Below are 18,977 nucleotides of genomic sequence, written 5' to 3' on the forward strand. Positions count from 1 at the left end.
TAATTGGTTGTGCCTCCTTTACCTGCAATGACTGCAACCAAATGCTTCCTGTAGTTGTTGATCAGTCTCTCACATCGCTGTGGAGTAATTTACTGTAGCTGTAATGACTCCAACCAAACACTTCCTGTAGTTGTTGATCTCACATCTCTGTGAAGGATTTTTGGCCCACTATTGCATGCAGAACTACTAACTCAGCGACATTTGTGGGTTTTCAAGCATGAACTGTTCGTTTCAAGTCCTGCTACATCATCTCAATTGGGATTAGATCTGGACTTTGACTAGGCCATTCCTGAACTTCAAATGTGTTGTTTTTTTAAACCATTTTCACATAGACTTGATTGTGTGTTTTGGATCATTGTCTTGCTGAATGACCCAGCTGTGCTTCAGCTTCAGCTCACAGACGGATGGCCTCTCCTGTAGAATTCTCTGATACAGAGCAGAATTCATGGTTCCTTCTATTAAGGCAGGTCCAGGTCCTGAGGCAGAAAAGCATCCCATCAAACTACCACCACCATGCTTAACCATTGGTACGAGGTTCTTCCTGTGGAATGCAGTGTTTGATTTTCGACAGGCATAATTGGACCCATTTTGCTCAAAAACTTGACTAAAGTAGCTGGAAGACCTGGATGATCATCAAGACTCTTGGAAGAATGTTCTAGAATGTTCTATGGACAGACGAGTCAAAAGTATAACTTTTTGGACAACATGAGTCCCATTATGCCTGGCGAAAACCAAACACCAAATTCTTATGGAGAAAGATGTACCTGTGAGTCTGTCACGTTCCAGGTAAGGATGGATCCTACTAACTGATATACATGATGTGTTGGTTACCAATCTACCAGCAGCATGGTAGAGTGTCTAGTGTTGGTTACCAATCTAACAGCAGCATGGTAGAGTGTCTAGTGTTGGTTACCAGTCTAACAGCAGCATGGTAGTGTGTCTAGTGTTGGTTACCAATCTAACAGCAGCATGGTAGAGTGTCTAGTGTTGGTTACCAATCTAACAGCAGCATGGTAGAGTGTCTAGTGTTGGTTACCAATCTAACAGCAGCCTAAATTCAAAGTCTATTCATGTCTAGTCATGTCATGTTTAGTCTGATGTCTCTGAGTCCACCCCTCTCTTTGATGATATGATGATATGACGGAGGAAGTCATTTTTATATTTTAGCAGCCAATCATTTAGCCAGATTTACCAATACAACCTCTGATCACATCTCAGTATTCATGACTCACCAACAATGAGTTTAACTGTGGTTTCCTTCTTCAGTGTTTGAATGAAGCACCTGTATCTTCCAGCATCAGAGAGAGTAACGTTGGTCAGCTTTAAGGAGACGTTGCCGTTCTTCAGTTCTTCATTAAACATTGATGTCCTTCCCCTGTAGGATGTAGACTGATCCACAAAGGAGTCTCGACTGTCAAGGTAAAGATGGACTTTTTCTGCTTTCAGGTTCGATCTTGTCCACTCCACTATCATGTCCTCAGCATTGACACTGGGTTTCAGGGAACATGGTAGAATGATGTCATCACCAGTTAAGGCAACGACTGGGTCAGCCGGTCCGACAACCTGAACCTCAGACGACCCTGGAGAAAAACAAACAACAAAGATAATTGGTAACTTCCTGTTCTTTGATGGACTTTGGCCGATCACATGACACCATTTCATTCCTATGTGAAGACTCAATAGTGAATTGAAGCCAAATTAAGTCAGTTAAGTTATGGCTGCTTTGTGTGATGTATTGTTGTCTCTACCTTCTTGCCCTTTGTGCTGTTGTCTGTCCCCAATAATGTTTGTACCATGTTTTGTGCTACTACCATGCTGTGTTGCTACCATGCTCTGTTGTCATGTGTTGCTGCCTTGCTATGTTGTTTTAGGTCTCTCTTTATGTAGTGTTGTGGTGTCTCTCTTGTCGTGATGTGTGTTTTGTCCTATATTTTTATATTTATATTTATTTATATTTTAAATTCCAGCCCCCAACCCCGCCGAAGGCCTTTTGCCTTTTGGTAGGGCGTCACTGTAAATAAGAATTTGTTCTTAACTGACTAGCCTGGTTAAATAAAAGGTAAAATAAAAATATTGCGTGTCAAACACAAGGCCTGCCGGCCGACATTTCTATCCGACTTTGTTTATTTGATTTGGGTTCAATTCATTTTGACCAGCTTCCATACAGCCTGCAATGAACTGCACTATAATTCACAGCAATCACTGCCAATGTGCTGCACACCAAACAATGGTGCCTCATCCCAGACCCCTCATCCCAGACCCCTCATCCCAGACAGTACATTGTCCCAGACCCCTCATCCCAGACCCCTCATCCCAGACAGTACATTGTCCCAGACCCCTCATCCCAGACCCCTCATCCCAGACAGTACATTGTCCCAGACCCCTCATCCCAGACCCCTCATCCCAGACAGTACATTGTCCCAGACCCCTCATCCCAGACCCCTCATCCCAGACCCCTCATCCCAGACAGTACATTGTCCCAGACCCCTCATCCCAGACCCCTCATCCCAGACCCCTCATCCCAGACAGTACATTGTCCCAGACCCCTCATCCCAGACCCCTCATCCCAGACCCCTCATCCCAGACAGTACATTGTCCCAGACCCCAGAGTTCCTCTGTTCTAACACAACGTTCCATTGGAAGACAGGACTGATGGTTCCTGACAATGGATGTAGATATTCCATTTAAAAAATCAGCCGATTCCAGCTACAAATTATTTACAATTCATTTACAACATTAACAATGTCTAAACTGTATTTCTGATCAATTTGATGTTATTTTCAACGGACAAAAAAAGTGCTTTTCTTTCAAAAACAAGGACATTTCTAAGTGACCCCAAACTTTTGAACGGTAGTAAAAATATATATTTTTTTTAATTCTCAGAACATTAACCATGTGTGTTCTATTGTTCTGTAGTTCTGTTGTTCTGTAGTTCTCTTGTTTTGCAGTTCTGTTGTTCTGTAGTTTCGACCCAATGATTCGTCTGACAAACACAGAACGTTGCGTCCTACAGGCCCAGCCATGGATCAAAGCTGGCGAGACATTCAATAAGGTCATCTTCACAGACGAATCAACTGTGGCCCTTTTGCTCAACAAAAAAAGGAAGAAGATCAAGAAGATCGTATAAAGATGCAGAACTGTTTTGAGTTAGAAATGCGACACTTTAGAGTACTTAAGCATCGAATACATTGCAAGTTGAGGGATTTTCACAACAGTAGCCGGGTTATAAAAAGTATATTGTCCTGCTAATAGGAAACATTTTATTAAATGTCAGCCACCAGACCAGAGCATCAAGTTATACTGTTTAAATGTCAGCCACCAGACCAGAGCATCAAGTTATACTGTTTAAATGTCAGCCACCAGACCAGAGCATCATGTTATACTGTTTAAATGTCAGCCACCAGACCAGAGCATCATGTTATACTGTTTAAATGTCAGCCACCAGACCAGAGCATCATGTTCTACTGTTTAAATGTCAGCCACCAGACCAGAGCATCATGTTATACTGTTTAAATGTCAGCCACCAGACCAGAGCATCATGTTATACAGTATAAATGTCAGCCACCAGACCAGAGCATCATGTTATACTGTTTAAATATCAGCCACCAGACCAGAGCATCATGTTCTACTGTTTAAATGTCAGCCACCAGAGCATCATGTTATACTGTTTAAATGTCAGCCACCAGACCAGAGCATCATGTTATACAGTATAAATGTCAGCCACCAGACCAGAGCATCACGTTATACTGTTTAAATATCAGCCACCAGACCAGAGCATCATGTTCTACTGTTTAAATGTCAGCCACCAGAGCATCATGTTATACTGTTTAAATGTCAGCCACCAGACCAGAGCATCATGTTATACTGTTTAAATGTCAGCCACCAGACCAGAGCATCATGTTATACTGTTTAAATGTCAGCCACCAGACCAGAGCATCATGTTATACTGTTTATATGTCAGCCACCAGAGCATCATGTTAAACATGTGGGGTTCACACTTAGCTCAGCTGTTAGACAATTCTTTAGTAAAGGTTGAATAGTCTATTGTTCAGCTAATAACCATCCTGCTACACTGGTGAAAAACTAATAATAATACCTTTTCCCCTTTCCACGTTAAAGATACGAATTGACAAAGTGTTTTTAGCCACAATTGACCCCAACCCCAATTAATACATTTGGGCACAGTCGGTAGTCGATAGCGTGGTGGACAATGTGTAGTCATTGATGTCCCAGGAGCAGGAAAACTGTTGAAGTGAATAATTGTAATTAGAGGTCGACCGATTAATCGGAATGGCCGATTAATTGGGGCCGATTTCAAGTTTTCATAACAATCGGAAATCGGTATTTTTGTACTCCGATTTGGCAGATTTAAAAAAAAATATATAATAATAATTTTTTTACCTTTATTTACCTAGGCAAGTCAGCTAAGAACACATTCTTATTTTCAATGACGGCCTAGGAACGGTGGGTTAACTGCCTTGTTCAGGGGCAGAACGACAGATTTTTACCTTGTCAGCTCAGGGATTCAATCTTGCAACCTTACGGTTAACTAGTCCAACACTCTAACCACCTGCTTTACATTACACTCCACGAGGAGCCTGCCTGTTATGCGAATGCAGTAAGAAGCCAAGGTAAGTTGCAAGCTAGCATTAAACTTAACATATAAAAACAATCAATCAATCATAATTTCTAGTTAACTACTCATGGTTGATGATATTACTAGTTTATCTAACCTGTCCTGCGTTGCATATAATCGCTTAGGTACACATTGCTCCAACCATAAACATCAATGCCTTTCTTAAAATCAATACACAAGTATATATTTTAAACCTGTATATTTAGTTAATATTGCCTGCTAACATGAATTTCTTTTAACTAGGGAAAATGTGTCACTTCTCTTGCAAACAGAGTCAGGGTATATGCAGCAATTTGGGCCGCCTGGCTCGTGGCGAACTGTGAAGACTATTTCTTCCTAACAAAGACAGCCGACTTCGCCAAACGGGAGATGATTTAACAAAAGCGCATTTGCGAAAAAAGCACAATCGTTGCACGACTGTACCTAACCATAAACATCAATGCCTTTCTTAAAATCAATACACAGAAGTATATATTTTTAAACCTGTATATTTAGCTAAAAGAAATCCAGGTTAGCTGGCAATATTAACCAGGTGAAATTGTGTCATTTTGCATTCATTGCACGCAGTCAGGGTATATGCAACAGTTTGGGCCGCCTGGCTCGTTGCGAACTAATTTGCCAGAATTTTACGTAATTATGACATAACATTGAAGGTTGTGCAAAGTAATAGGAATACCATTTTGTTTTTGAGATGATAGTTTCCGGATTCGACCATATTAATGACCTAAGGCTCGTATTTCTGTGTGTTATTATGTTATAATTAAGTTTATGATTTGATAGAGCAGTCTGACTGAGCAATGGTAGGCAGCAGCAGGCTCGTAAGCATTCATTCAAACAGCCCTTCACAATGCATTGCGCTGTTTATGACTTCAAGCCTGTCAACTCCCAAGATGAGGCTGGTGTAACCGATGTGAAATGGCTAGCTAGTTAGCCGGGTGCGCGCTAATAGCGTTTCAAATGTCACTCGCTCTGAGACTTGGGGTAGTTGTTTCCCTTGCTCTACATGGGTAACGCTGCTTCGAGGGTGGCTGTTGTCGATGTGTTCCTGGTTCGAGCCCAGGTAGGTACGAGGAGAGGGAAGGAAGCTATTCTGTTACACTGGCAATGCTAAAGTGCCTATAAGAACATCCAATAGTCAAAGGTATATGAAATACAAATCGTATAGAGAGAAATAGTCCTATAATTCCTATAATAACTACAACCTAAAACATCTTACCTGGGAATATTGAAGACTCATGTTAAAAGGAACCACCAGCTTTCATATGTTCTCATGTTCTGAGCAAGGAACTTAAACGTTAGCTTTTTTACATGGCACATATTGCACTTTTACTTTCTTCTCCAACACTTTGTTTTTGCATTATTTCAACCAAATTGAACATGTTTCATTATTTATTTGAGGCCAAATAGATTTTATTGATGTATTATATTAAGTTAAAATAAGTGTTCATTCAGTATTGTTGTAATCGTCATTATTACAAATAAACAAAAATAAATAAATCGGCCGATTAATCGGTATCGGGGTTTTGGTCCTCCAATAATCGGTATCGCTATCGGCGTTGAAAAATCATAATCGGTCGACCTCTAATTGTAATACATACATGCAGACACAGAGTCATTCACAGACTGGAGTTTGATACTCCTGGTATAAATTGGATATGACTGAAAAAAAACTTGCTAAATAGCGATTTTCATAAATTGACTTTCTTACAAAAAAATATGCACAATCGTTTGTCTCTACATTAACTTCTATGGGAAACGTGGGACGTCAGCGTCCCACTCTATTCAACAGCCAGTGGAATCACGTGGCGCGAAATACAAATACCTCAAAAATGCTATAACTTCAATTTCTCAAACATATGACTATTTTACACCATTAAAAAGATAAGACTCTCGTTAATCCAACCACGTTGTCCGATTTCAAAAAGGCTTTACAGCGAAAGCAAAACATTAGATTATGTCAGGAGAGTACCCAGCCAGAAATAATCACACAGCCATTTTCAAAGCAAGCATATATGTCACAAAAAAACAAACCACAGCTAAATGCAGCACTAACATGTGATGATCTTCATCAGATGACACTCCTAGGACATTATGTTATACAATACAGGCATGTTTTGTTCAATCAAGTTCATATTTATATCAAAAAACAGCTTTTTACATTAGCATGTGATGTTCAGAACTAGCATACACACCCAAAATTTCCGGTGAATTTACTAAGTTACTCAGCATAAACGTTCACAAAATACATAACAATTATTCTAAGAATTATAGATACAGAACTCCTTTATGCAATCGCGGTGTCAGATTTTAAAATAGCTTTTTCGGCAAAAGCACATTTTGAAATATTCTGAGTACATAGCTCGGGCATCACGGCTAGCTATTCAGACACTCGCCAACGTCGAGGCTCAGTAAACTCAGAATTACTATTACAAAAATTGGATTACCTTTGCTGTTCTTCGTCAGAATGCACTCCCAGGACTTCTACTTCAACAACAAATGTTGTTTTGGTTCCAAATAATCCATAGTTATATTCAAATAGCTCCGTTTTGTTCGTGCGTTCAGGTCACTATCCAAACGGTAACGTGCGGGCGCATTTCGTGGCCAAAAAATTCAAAATGTTCCTTTACCGTACCTGGAAGCATGTCAAACGCTGTTTAAAATCAATTTTATGCGATTTTTCTCGTAAAATAGCGATAATATTCCAACCGGACAACTTTGTATTCATTCAAATAGAGAAAGAAAAACATGCTGGTCTCTCATGCCCGAGCATCTCCAGGCTCTGAGCCACTAGGCTGACCACTCACAAACAGAGTTCCTGTTCTTTGCCCAGAGACAGCAGACGCCCCAATCCACTTTCTGGCGCCTTCAGAGAGCCAATGGAAGCCTTAGAACGTGTCACGTTACAGCAAAGATACTGTAATTTTGATAGAGATAACCCAGAAGGAACACTAATTGTCAGACAGGCCACTTCCTGTATGGAATCTTCTCAGGTTTTGGCCTGCCATATGAGTTCTGTTATACTCACAGACACCATTCAAACAGTTTTAGAAACTTCAGAATGTTTTCTATCCATCTACTAATTATATGCATATTCTCGTTTCTGGGCAAGAGTAGTAACCAGTTTAAATCGGGTACGTTTTTTATCCGGCCGTGAAAATACTGCCCCCTAGCCCCAACAGGTTTTAACTAACATATTCTTATCAATTGTAAATGTTTTTCTTGACTCGTTATGACGTTATAACTACTTAACTTGTTATGGAGCAGGGGGCAGTATTTTCCAAAAAAATAATTCAAATTATATCGTTTTATAGATACACCTCTCCTGAATCGAACCACGTTGTCCGATTTCAAAAAGGCTTTACAGCAAAAGCAAAACATTAGATTATGTTAGAGGAGTATATCGTAAAAGTAGCCACATAGCCATTTTCCGACCAACCACATGCATCACAAATAACCAAAAAACAGCTAACTGCAGCACTAACCTTTGACAATCTTCATCAGATGACACACCTAGGACATCATGTTACACAATACATGCATTCTTTTGTTCGATAAAGTTCATATTTATATATAAAAACAGCATTTTACATCGGTGCGTAACGTTGACTAACTATTTTCCCTCAAATGCATCCGATGAAACAGCGCTACAATTTACTAAATTACTATTCGAAAACATTTTTTAAATGTAATATTGTCATTCTAAGATTTATAGATGAATATCTCTTGAAAGCACCTGTAATGCCAGATTTAAAAATAACTTTACTGGGTAATCACACTTTGCGATAAAAGGGGATGCGATACTCAGAACAAGTGGCTAGCAATAGCAATAGGCTAGCCATCTTGGAACAATCGCATATCAAATCTAGTCTTGTATACTATTGTCAATAATCCCTTACCTTTGATTATCTTCATCCTTAGGCACTTCGTGGAATCCCAGGGCCACAACAAATGTTTTTTCGTTCGAAAAAGTTCATCCTTTATGTTCCATTAGCTTGTTGTTGTTAGCGCGTTCTGAAGGCTGCACCAAAAGTTCCGACGTGCGCAGGGCTACTCTTTCAACAAAATGCCTTTTTTTCTTATTTAGGTTCGTTCAAACATGTCAAACGTTGTATAACATAAATCTTTAGGGCCTTTTTCAACCAGAGCTCCAATAAGATTCAAAGGGGACGATTGCATTGTGTTTCAAAACGTTTCGAAAGGGGAGGGTAACCAGGGGCGCCGGCGTCATAATGGTGATGGCCCTCTCCGTGTGACCACGTTCCACAGCGTGTCATTCTGTCAGTTTTCACAGTAGGAGCCTCAAATCACTTTGTAAAGACTGGGGACATCTAGTGGAAGCAATAGGAAGTGCTCAATGAACCATAGCTCACGGTGTGATTAATAGGCAACGTGATGAAGTTGAGTTCGCAATTCAGAATTCCACTTCCTGTTTCCATCTGTCTCGGGGTTTTGACTGCCATATGAGTTCTGTTATACTCACAGACACCATTCAAACAGTTTTAGAAACTTTAGGTTGTTTTCTATCCACAAGTATTAATTATATGCATATCCTAGCTTGTGAGTTTGAGTAGTAGGCCGTTTAAAATGGGCACAATTTTTTTTCAAAATGCGCTGTGGCGCCCCCTATCCTAGGCGACCGTCAAGAGGTTAAATCTGCTTCCCCTGTAATGTTTTGTCAGCCATCTTTGCTGAAGAAAGTCAACAGGGACGGGTGGCTCACGTCAAAATTCGTCATTGGAACCACTCGATATGATTGGTCATATAAAAACCTTGGGACCCAAATGGATAATGAGCACTCTAACTCCCCCTTGTGGTGGTCTGGAACAATGAAGTGGTGATGCAGGGTACCTCTAAGTCCCGAGGTGTAAACTCGCAACTTTTAAAGGAGGAACCACTGTATATAGCCTTCCTGTATTCTGACTAGATCAGAAGGCGTTAAACTATATAACCTTCCTGTAGTCTGACTAGATCAGATGGTGTTAAACTATATAACCTTCCTGTATTCTGACTAGATCAGATGGTGGTAAACTATATAACCTTCCTGTATTCTGACTAGATCAGATGGTGTTAAACTATATAACCTTCCTGTATTCTGACTAGATCTGATGGTGGTAAACTATATAACCTTCCTGTATTCTGACTAGATCAGATGGCGGTAAACTATATAACCTTCCTGTATTCTGACTAGATCAGATGGCGGTAAACTATATAACCTTCCTGTATTCTGACTAGATCAGATGGTGGTAAATTATATAACCTTCCTGTATTCTGACTAGATCAGATGGTGGTAAATTATATAACCTTCCTGTATTCTGACTAGATCAGATGGTGGTAAACTATATAACCTTCCTGTATTCTGACTAGTGTCTGTTGAGGTTAAACTATTGTCATGACGTTACCCTTTCTGGGTATAGATCGTGGACTCTCTCTCTCAAGAGACATAGAGAGAGAACAGAAAGAGAAACACAGAGAGAGAGAACAGAAAGAGACACACAGAGAGAACAGAAAGAGAGAACAGAAAGAGAACAGAAAGAGAGACAGAGAGAGAACAGAAAGAGACACAAAGAGAGAACAAAGGATTTCACATGGCGAACTCCTAAATCCTTCAAAATGAGGATTTGATACAAAATATCCACTTGTGAGAAGGTGGGAATGGTCCGTGGACACTTAAGGGATGGGTATGACGAGTGTGTGTGATTTGGTGACCTCAGAGAGGACAGGAAACATTATGTACAAAATCAGTTACAAATAACGCGAGAAAAAACACATAATAGCACAATTGGTTAGGGGACCGTAAAACTGCTGGCATTTCTTCCGGCGCCAGTTAATTAAAGCCTATTGTATTGGTTGCTGTTGGTGGGGGTTAGAACAGAGAAGCTGGTGGAAGCCTATTGTATTGGTTGCCGTTGGTTATTGGGGGTTAGAACAGAGAAGCTGGTGAAAGCCTATTGTATTGGCTGCAGTTGGTTATTGGGGGTTAGAACAGAGAAGCTGGTGAAAGCCTATTGTATTGGTTGCTGTTGGTTATTGGGGGTTAGAACAGAGAAGCTGGTGAAAGCCTGTTGTATTTCCTCTGATTCATTATTATTATACCAGTTCTTCTAGCGAGCAAAATTAACATTCAGATGACTATGAGATCTAAAGGCTGAGGAGGGTGCAACTTGACCTGATGGTAAAGACACATAGTCCACATCCTCTCAAGATATGCATATTGGCCACAAGGTGGAGCTATAACAGACGACTGAAATTGCAAACTTTGAACCCCCACAATTCTACACATTTTGCCATGGGGTGTAGAGAAATGCTCACAGTTTTTAATATGATATCTGAGTGAGACCGATTAACAAAATCATTGGGAGTCCACCGGACGGTAATTAGACCAAGATAACATGTTTAGATAGCTGGTAAATAAATTTTGCAATCCAAATAATGTATCCGAAGCCAGTCCCTGACCTACAGTCCTGAAATTTAGTGAATAGGTCCCTCTTCTCACAAAGAACACATTTGCCGACCCATAAGGTCCGGCATGATGGATTTTCCGCCTTCTGGAATTTTGTGAAAAACACTTAAATTACATCTCCTCCGGAACCACTGGGCTGATCTGTATTAAACTCGATATATATGATATAGCTGCATTTGTTGGTTTAATCTGTTTTCTAGTGACATTTATTTGGATACATTCGTGCTACTGTTCATAACATATTACCTGTTGAGGGGTGACACCCACATAAAGTCATTATCATATATTTAAATAAAAGGTCTTAAAATGAGAAAAAGTCATGTTTTTTAATGTTTGTTGTTCATAGTTCGGTCGATAGCTGCAATATTAATACCTACACTACCGGTCAAAATCTCCAGGTGACTACCTCATGAAGGTGGTTGAGAGAATGCCAAGCGTGTCCAAAGCTGTCATCAAAGCAAATGGTGGCTATTTGAAGAATCTCTAATATAAAATATATTTTGATTTGTTTAACACTTTTTTTTGGTTACTACATGATTCTGAGTGTGTTATTTCATAGTGTTGATGTCTTCACTATTATTCTACAATGTAGAAAACAGTAAAAATAAAGAAAAACCCTTGAATGAGGTGTTCTAAAACCTTTGAAAGGTAGTGTACATTTAATATAATATTACTACCTACATTTAATATACTTTTTTTGTGGTGGAAGTGGGGGTTTGAATTGAGTGGATTTGGGCCATTGCTGGGCTGATTCGGGCACTAAAATGGCAGCTTTGGCTCAGTTCAGGCTGAATGACTCTGGCCTAGTCTGTAAAGTCATTCATTTGGGATCCAGCTACCAGACCAGGGCCAGCAGTTTTAGATCTGGAGTCTCGGAATCAGGCCAGACGTGGACCAGACGTTTGTACTACCTGGGTACATAACTTAAAAGCATGTCTGATATGTATTGGGGTGCACAATCGTGGATTGATTTCAAAATCAATAGAAGAATATTATAATGAATTCTAAAACTCACAGGCAGCCAGTACAGAGACCTTTTAAAACCGGAGGAATGTGTTCTCTGTCTGGTCTTGGTCAGTACCCTGCAGCATTCTGTATGTTTTACAGTACAGAGACCTTAAAACCAGTGTAATGTGTTCTCTGTCTGGTCTTGGTCAGTACCCTGCAGCATTCTGTATGTTTTACAGTTGACCAGATGATATAATGTCACAGATATAAAGATGAGTCCTCTACCTCAATGGACATTACCCTAATCTCAACACTCACTAAATTATATTTAGCCGTAACTGGAACTTCGCTGTTCCAACCCCTTAATCATTTACACCTGGTGTGTCTACTCTTTCTTGGCTTTAATCATATTTATGACTAAAAAGATCGAAAAGCGGCTTCTCTTTTCAGTCATAAACATGGCTACTTCCTTTAACCTAACAATGTCTCTACTTGGTGCGCATACCACGGACAGACACTATTTTCACGCGATTTTGATACAGTTACGATTTTCGTAACAAGTTAGGGGAGCATTTTCGCTAAACCTTATCGTAAACTTAACTAATTATCTTAACCTGCTACGAAAAAGTCACTGCCGTATTGAAGTAGTGGGTAAATAGTGTTTGTCTGCAACGGACAACACCACACGCCAAACTCCCCTGTCTGATCAGACGACAAGTCATCACCGAGGTAAAAACAGTTTTAATTTGGATATTTGACGGATATTCGTGCTTTCAAACCTCAATATCTTTCAAACGGTCAGGGCGTGACAGGATTTTTTTCTAGTTTCGTTTTTCTATGTTATGTTCTAGTTTTGTATTTCTATGTTGGGTTGTTCTAGTTTTGTATTTCTATGTTGGGCTTTGTTTGGGATGATCTCCAATTAGAGGCAGCTGGTCATCGTTGTCTCTAATTGGAGGTCATATTTAAGGTTTTCCCACCTGGGTTTGTGGGAGATTGTTTTTGAGTAGTGTATGTTTCACCTCTGCGTCACGGTTTGCTATTTTGTTCTTTAGTTTATGTGTATTTTATTGCATAGTTTCACAGTTCAATAAAATATGTGGAACGATAATCACGCTGCACTTTGGTCCGCTCCTCTCTTACGACAATCTTACATTACATAATACATTAAGACAAATCATTCTACATTGAGTATTAGCACGCAGTTTACATAACCTGATAATGACTTGATATTTGAGTGTATTTTGTGAGTAAAAATCTTTTTCCAAAATTGATTTAGGTACATTTTTGTGAAGAGGTATGAGGGTTGTGATATGGGTCATTTAATAGTAAAATCATTTAAGGGATCAATACATTTCTATATTGCTTCCCCAGTATCTGCATGAACCATCAAGTGTTTTTGGATCTTTCTGCTGGACAGAAAGAGAAGGAGGAATCGGAACACGCTGCATTCAAATTCAGGTATTCTATTGCACTGGATCTAATACATCTTAGCATTTTACATACATTCATAAGTGTAATAATTTTTTATGACATACTGTGAAAAACTCTCTTGGCTGCTGACTCTGTCACTTTCAGACATGATAGGGGAAAGGGGAAAGGTGGCTCTTGACTTGAACCACTGGGGTAAAGAAAAAAGGCACAGACACACCCCTCGACTTTCAATTGGCACCGTTGACCTGTATGTATTCTCTACATGTAGTGTTGGTACATGGAATATTCCTCAACTGCATATTTAATAAATTGCTATTGCAAATAGAAGTACTACTATTATTTGACCCTGCTGGTCATTTATCAACATTTGAACATCTTGGCCATGTTCTGTTATAATCTCCACCCGACACAGCCAGAAGAGGACTGGCCACTCCTCATAGCCTGGTTCCTCTCTAGGTTTCTTCCTAGGTTTTGGCCTTTCTAGGGAGTTTTTCCTAGCCACTGTGCTTCTACACCTGCATTGCTTGCTGTTTGTGGTATTAGGCTGGGTTTCTGTACAGCACTTTGATATATCAGCTGATGTAAGAAGGGTTTTATAAATACATTTGATTTGATTTGATACTATGTTCAACAACTGACATTTTCTGATATTATTTTGACAAACACACTTTGGTGCTTACAATTCATTTTCTCTTGTCATAGATTTATTCACTTTTTGACAGTGTTGGATCCTATATGCTACTTTTATTATTGTCCTGTAAATGGTTCAGTGAAAATAATTCAGGCTGTGTGTAGAATCATAAAGGAAATTACCTCTACTACTAAATTACTACTAGATTGAAAAAGATGAAAGGTCTACAATTTCTGTTTAATTTGACAAAATGACATTTTTATTCATTGATTTACTGGCCACCATTACTGTGGTTACATGTTCAGTATATGTATTGACCAGTAAACCCACTGCAGCCTACCTCACTAGCTCACTCTCCAACCCTGCTTTGGACAATGAATAACAGGACTCTTGTACTTTGCCCTTTTTCCTTATGGTTAATATTAACGATGAAAGGAGATATTATCTGTCTCTCTCCTGTTGTGTACCGCTGTTAAATACTGTGGAAAAACACTTAAGGATAAGGGAATATAAGTCCTCAGAACTACTAATTACTATAGTTAAACATTCAAGAAAAGGGTAAACACAACACTGGACTGTACCTCCTCAACACAACACTGGACTGAACCTCCTCAACACAACACTGGACTGAACCTCCTCAACACAACACTGGACTGAACCTCCTCAACACAACACTGGACTGAACCTCCTCAACACAACACTGGACTGAACCTCCTCAACACAACACTGGACTGAACCTCCTCAACACAACACTGGACTGAACCTCCTCAACACAACACTGGACTGAACCTCCTCATTGTCAAACTAATATTAATGTACAACAATATAGAAGAGACATAACTAGAGGTTATGCAATATGGGTGTATATCCACTGCATGCTTCTTAAGTGTGTAATTAACATGACCAAGGAGCTATTGAAATTTAAAACTATGAAAAATGTACGTTACACTGTGATTTTACACAAACTAGAGTGTGTATAGAAGGGTAGTCAGCGGACATTAGGTCAAATGACCAAGGAGCTATTGAAATTCAAAAATGTAAAAAATTATTTAAAATAGCCTACAGGCTAAATAATGAAGGAATAATGTTGTGTCCTACCTGTCGTTATCAATGAAACACTGATGAACAGAATCCCTAAACACCAGACCGCCGAGGTCGGAAAGGTCTTCATTTCACTACAAAACAAGTCTGACTCCAAGGTAAAGCTGTTTGTAACTGGTGAATAAAACTATTAGGAGTTTAGAAAAATAAACCAAAACAGTCGAATGGCTAATTTGTCAACGAACAGAATGTAACACTGCGTCTGTTCCAGAAATAACGGGGGAAAAGGCTGGTGGAGTTTCACACTTTAATTTCACTTTCACTTACAGACACACCTCTTGACTTTCAATTGGCACTGTTGACCTGAATGTATTCTCTCTTGATTGTCTCTGTGGTGCCCAGTCTGGCAGGCTGACTAAAGTGCCAGAGTTATGAGGAGAGACATCCTCCTTTGTATTTATGGGAACAAATATTTCCTAACACTTTGGATCCTAATCTTGGACAGGTAGAAGACACAATGCATCAATGCAAAAAAATGTCAAATGACTAATTACTGTCCATGAGTAACCTCAACCTTGTGGGTCTGTGGGTGTTTGGGCCAATAAAGTGCCAACTCAATTCTACTGCAGAGTTCTGTCATACTTTCCAGGTCTGTGTCCAAACAGTTCGAGTTTCTACTTTTAAAAATCCACCTTTCCAGAAATAAGTCTCTCACTGTTGCCGCTTGTTACAGACCCCACTCAGCCCCCAGCTGCACCATGGACACCATATGTGAATTAATTGCCCCCCATTCATCTTCAGAGTTTGTACTATTAGGTGACTTAAACTGGGATATGCTTAAACACCCCGGCCGTCCTACAATCTAAGCTAGATGCCCTCAATCTCACACAAATTATCATGGAACCTACCAGGTACAACCCTAAATCCGTAAACTCGGGCACCCACATAGATATCATCCTGACCAACTTGCCCTCTAAATACACCTCTGCTGTCTTCAACCAGGATCTCAGCGATCACTGCTTCATTGCCTTCGTCCGTTATGGTTCCGCGGTCAAATTAACACCCCTCATCACAGTCAAACGCTCCCTAAAACACTTCAGCGAGTAGGCCTTTCTAATCGACCTGGCCCAGGTATCCTGGAAAGATATTTACCTCATTCCGCCAGTAGAGGATGCCTGGTTATTCTTTAAAAGTGCCTTCCTCACCATCTTAAATAAGACCTGACTGCCCTTGACCAGCACAAAAACATCCTGTGGCGTACTGCAGTAGCATCAAATAGCCCCCGTGATATGAAACTTTTCAGGAAAGTCAGGACCTTATCGGCAGACTCAAAAGACTTGGTTTCTCAAATGACTGCCTCACCTGGTTCACCAACTACTTCTCAGATAGAGTTCAATGTGTCAAATTGGAGGGCCTGTTGTCCGGACCTCTGGCAGTCTCTAAGGGGGTGCCACAGGGTTCAATTCTCGGGTCAACTTTTTTCTCTGTATACATCAATGATGTCGCTCTTGCGGCTGGTGATTCTCTGATCCACTTCTACGCAGACGACACCATTCGGTATACTTCTGGCCCCTCTTTGGACACTGTGTTAAGCATGAGCTATCAGAGCAGCTCACAGATCATTGCACCTGTACGTCTGTAAATAACCAATCCACCTACCTCATCCCCATATTATTTATTTTATTTATATTTTTTTAGCTCCTTTGCACCCCAGTATCTCTACTTGCACATTCATCTTCTGCACATCTATCACTCCAGTGTTTATTTGCGAAATTGTAATTATTTCGCCACTATGGCCTATTTATTACCTTACCTGCCTAATCTTACTTCACTTGCACACACTGTATGTAGACTTTTTCTACTGTGTTATTGACTGTATGTTTGTTTATTCCACGTGTAACTCTGTGTTGTTGTTTCTGTCACACTGCTTTGCTTTATCTTGGCCAGGTCACAGTTGTAAATGAGAACTTGTTCTCAACTAGCCTACCTGGTTAAATAAAGGTGAAATAAATAAATATTTAAAAAAATACTCTACGTGGGAATGTCTTATGTCCGTTCTACATGTAGTGTTGGTACATGGAATATTCCTCAACTGCATATTTAATAAATTGCTATTGCTAATAGAAGTACTACTATTATTTCACCCTGCTGGTTATTTATCAACATTTGAACATATTGGCCATGTTCTGTTATAATCTCCACCCGGCACAGCCAGAAGAGGACTGGTCACCCCTCATAGCCTGGTTCCTCTCTAGGTTTCTTCCTAGGGAGTTTTTCCTAGCCACCGTGCTTCTACACCAGCATTGCTTGCAGTTTGGTGTTTTAGGCTGGGTTTCTGTACAGCACTTTGATATATCAGCGGATGTAAGGGCTTTATAAATACATTTGATTTGATTTGATACTATGTTCAACAACTGACATTTTCAGATATTATTTTGACAAATACACTTTGGTGCTTACAATTCATTTTCTCTTGTCATAGATTTGGTGTCATCTGTGATCTTTGTGATGTGACTTTCTTTAAGCGTACTGATGAAACTGTCACTTAATATTATTTTCTTAAAGTCTACAAACGCTCTACATTTATTCGCTCTGTGACAGGGTTGGATCCTATATGCTACTTGCATTATTGTCCTGTAAATGGTTCAGTGAAAATAATTTAGGCTGTGTGTAGAATCATAAAGGAAAATACCTCTACTACTAAATTACTACTAGATTATGATGATAAGGAACAGCATACACATTTGGCTTGTGTATTCATTGTCCTATAACTAATCATAATTATATTATGTTTACATAAAAAAGAGAATACTTCAAAATGAGAAGATCCTGCCATTGAAAAGACGACTGGTTAAAGTCGAAAGGAGGGGAAATAAGTCACACCATGCAGCAGGACACCTTCAGCTGCAGGGTCTTTGTAATGCAGGTTTGATAGTTATATTTTCAATAATGAATGGTTAGCTGTTATGTGACAATTAGGTCAAAAGCTCTTTTTTATTTTTTGGTGTAGATGGCCAAGGAAGTTGCACAGAACTTTCCCAACATCACCTCCCAAATGGATATAGAACCTTCACAGAAACACATGGAGCAACTGCCAAAAGAAATGTCTGAGGAATTGATTTACTGGCCACCATTACTGTGGTTACATGTTCAGTATATGTATTGACCAGTAAACCCACTGCAGCCTACCTCACTAGCTCACTCTCCAACCCTGCTTTGGACAATGAATAACAGGACTCTTGTACTTTGCCCTTTTTCCTTATGGTTAATATTAACGATGAAAGGAGATATTATCTGTCTCTCTCCTGTTGTGTACCGCTGTTAAATACTGTGGAAAAACACTTAAGGATAAGGGAATATAAGTCCTCAGAACTACTAATTACTATAGTTAAACATTCAAGAAAAGGGTAAACACAACACTGGACTGAACCTCCTCAACACAACACTGGACTGAACCTCCTCAACACAACACTGGACTGAACCTCCTCAACACAACACTGGACTGAACCTCCTCAACACAACACTGGACTGAACCTCCTCAACACAACACTGGACTGAACCTCCTCAACACAACACTGGACTGAACCTCCTCAACACAACATTGGACTGAACCTCCTCAACACAACACTGGACTGAACCTCCTCAACACAACACTGGACTGAACCTCCTCATTGTCAAACTAATATTAATGTACAACAATATAGAAGAGACATAACTAGAGGTTATGCAATATGGGTGTATATCCACTGCATGCTTCTTAAGTGTGTAATTAACATGACCAAGGAGCTATTGAAATTTAAAACTATGAAAAATGTACGTTACACTGT

The 18,977-nt window shown here is 39.7% G+C and overlaps 2 protein-coding genes across 3 annotated transcripts in view; one reads left to right on the forward strand and one right to left on the reverse strand.

Annotated features, from left to right (window-relative positions):
- The window catches only part of LOC145861819 (butyrophilin subfamily 2 member A1), a 73,702-nt gene extending 58,212 nt beyond the window's left edge, over positions 1 to 15,490 (reverse strand). For both annotated transcript variants that reach the window (XM_082965426.1, XM_082965425.1), the window contains exons 1-2: positions 15,208 to 15,490; positions 1,233 to 1,580 (exon numbers count right to left, since the gene is read on the reverse strand). In XM_082965426.1, the coding sequence (XP_082821552.1) occupies positions 1,233 to 1,580; positions 15,208 to 15,280 (421 nt within the window). In that variant the 5' untranslated portion in view covers positions 15,281 to 15,490. The remainder of the gene's footprint in view (positions 1 to 1,232; positions 1,581 to 15,207) is intronic.
- Positions 1 to 18,977, forward strand: part of LOC145861820 (butyrophilin subfamily 1 member A1) — a 315,627-nt gene that overhangs the window by 89,731 nt on the left and 206,919 nt on the right. The window lies entirely within an intron of this gene.

This window comes from Salmo salar, chromosome 18 (assembly GCF_965601325.2).
Source record: "Salmo salar chromosome 18, fSalSal1, whole genome shotgun sequence".
In the NCBI taxonomy this organism is placed as follows: domain Eukaryota; kingdom Metazoa; phylum Chordata; class Actinopteri; order Salmoniformes; family Salmonidae; genus Salmo; species Salmo salar.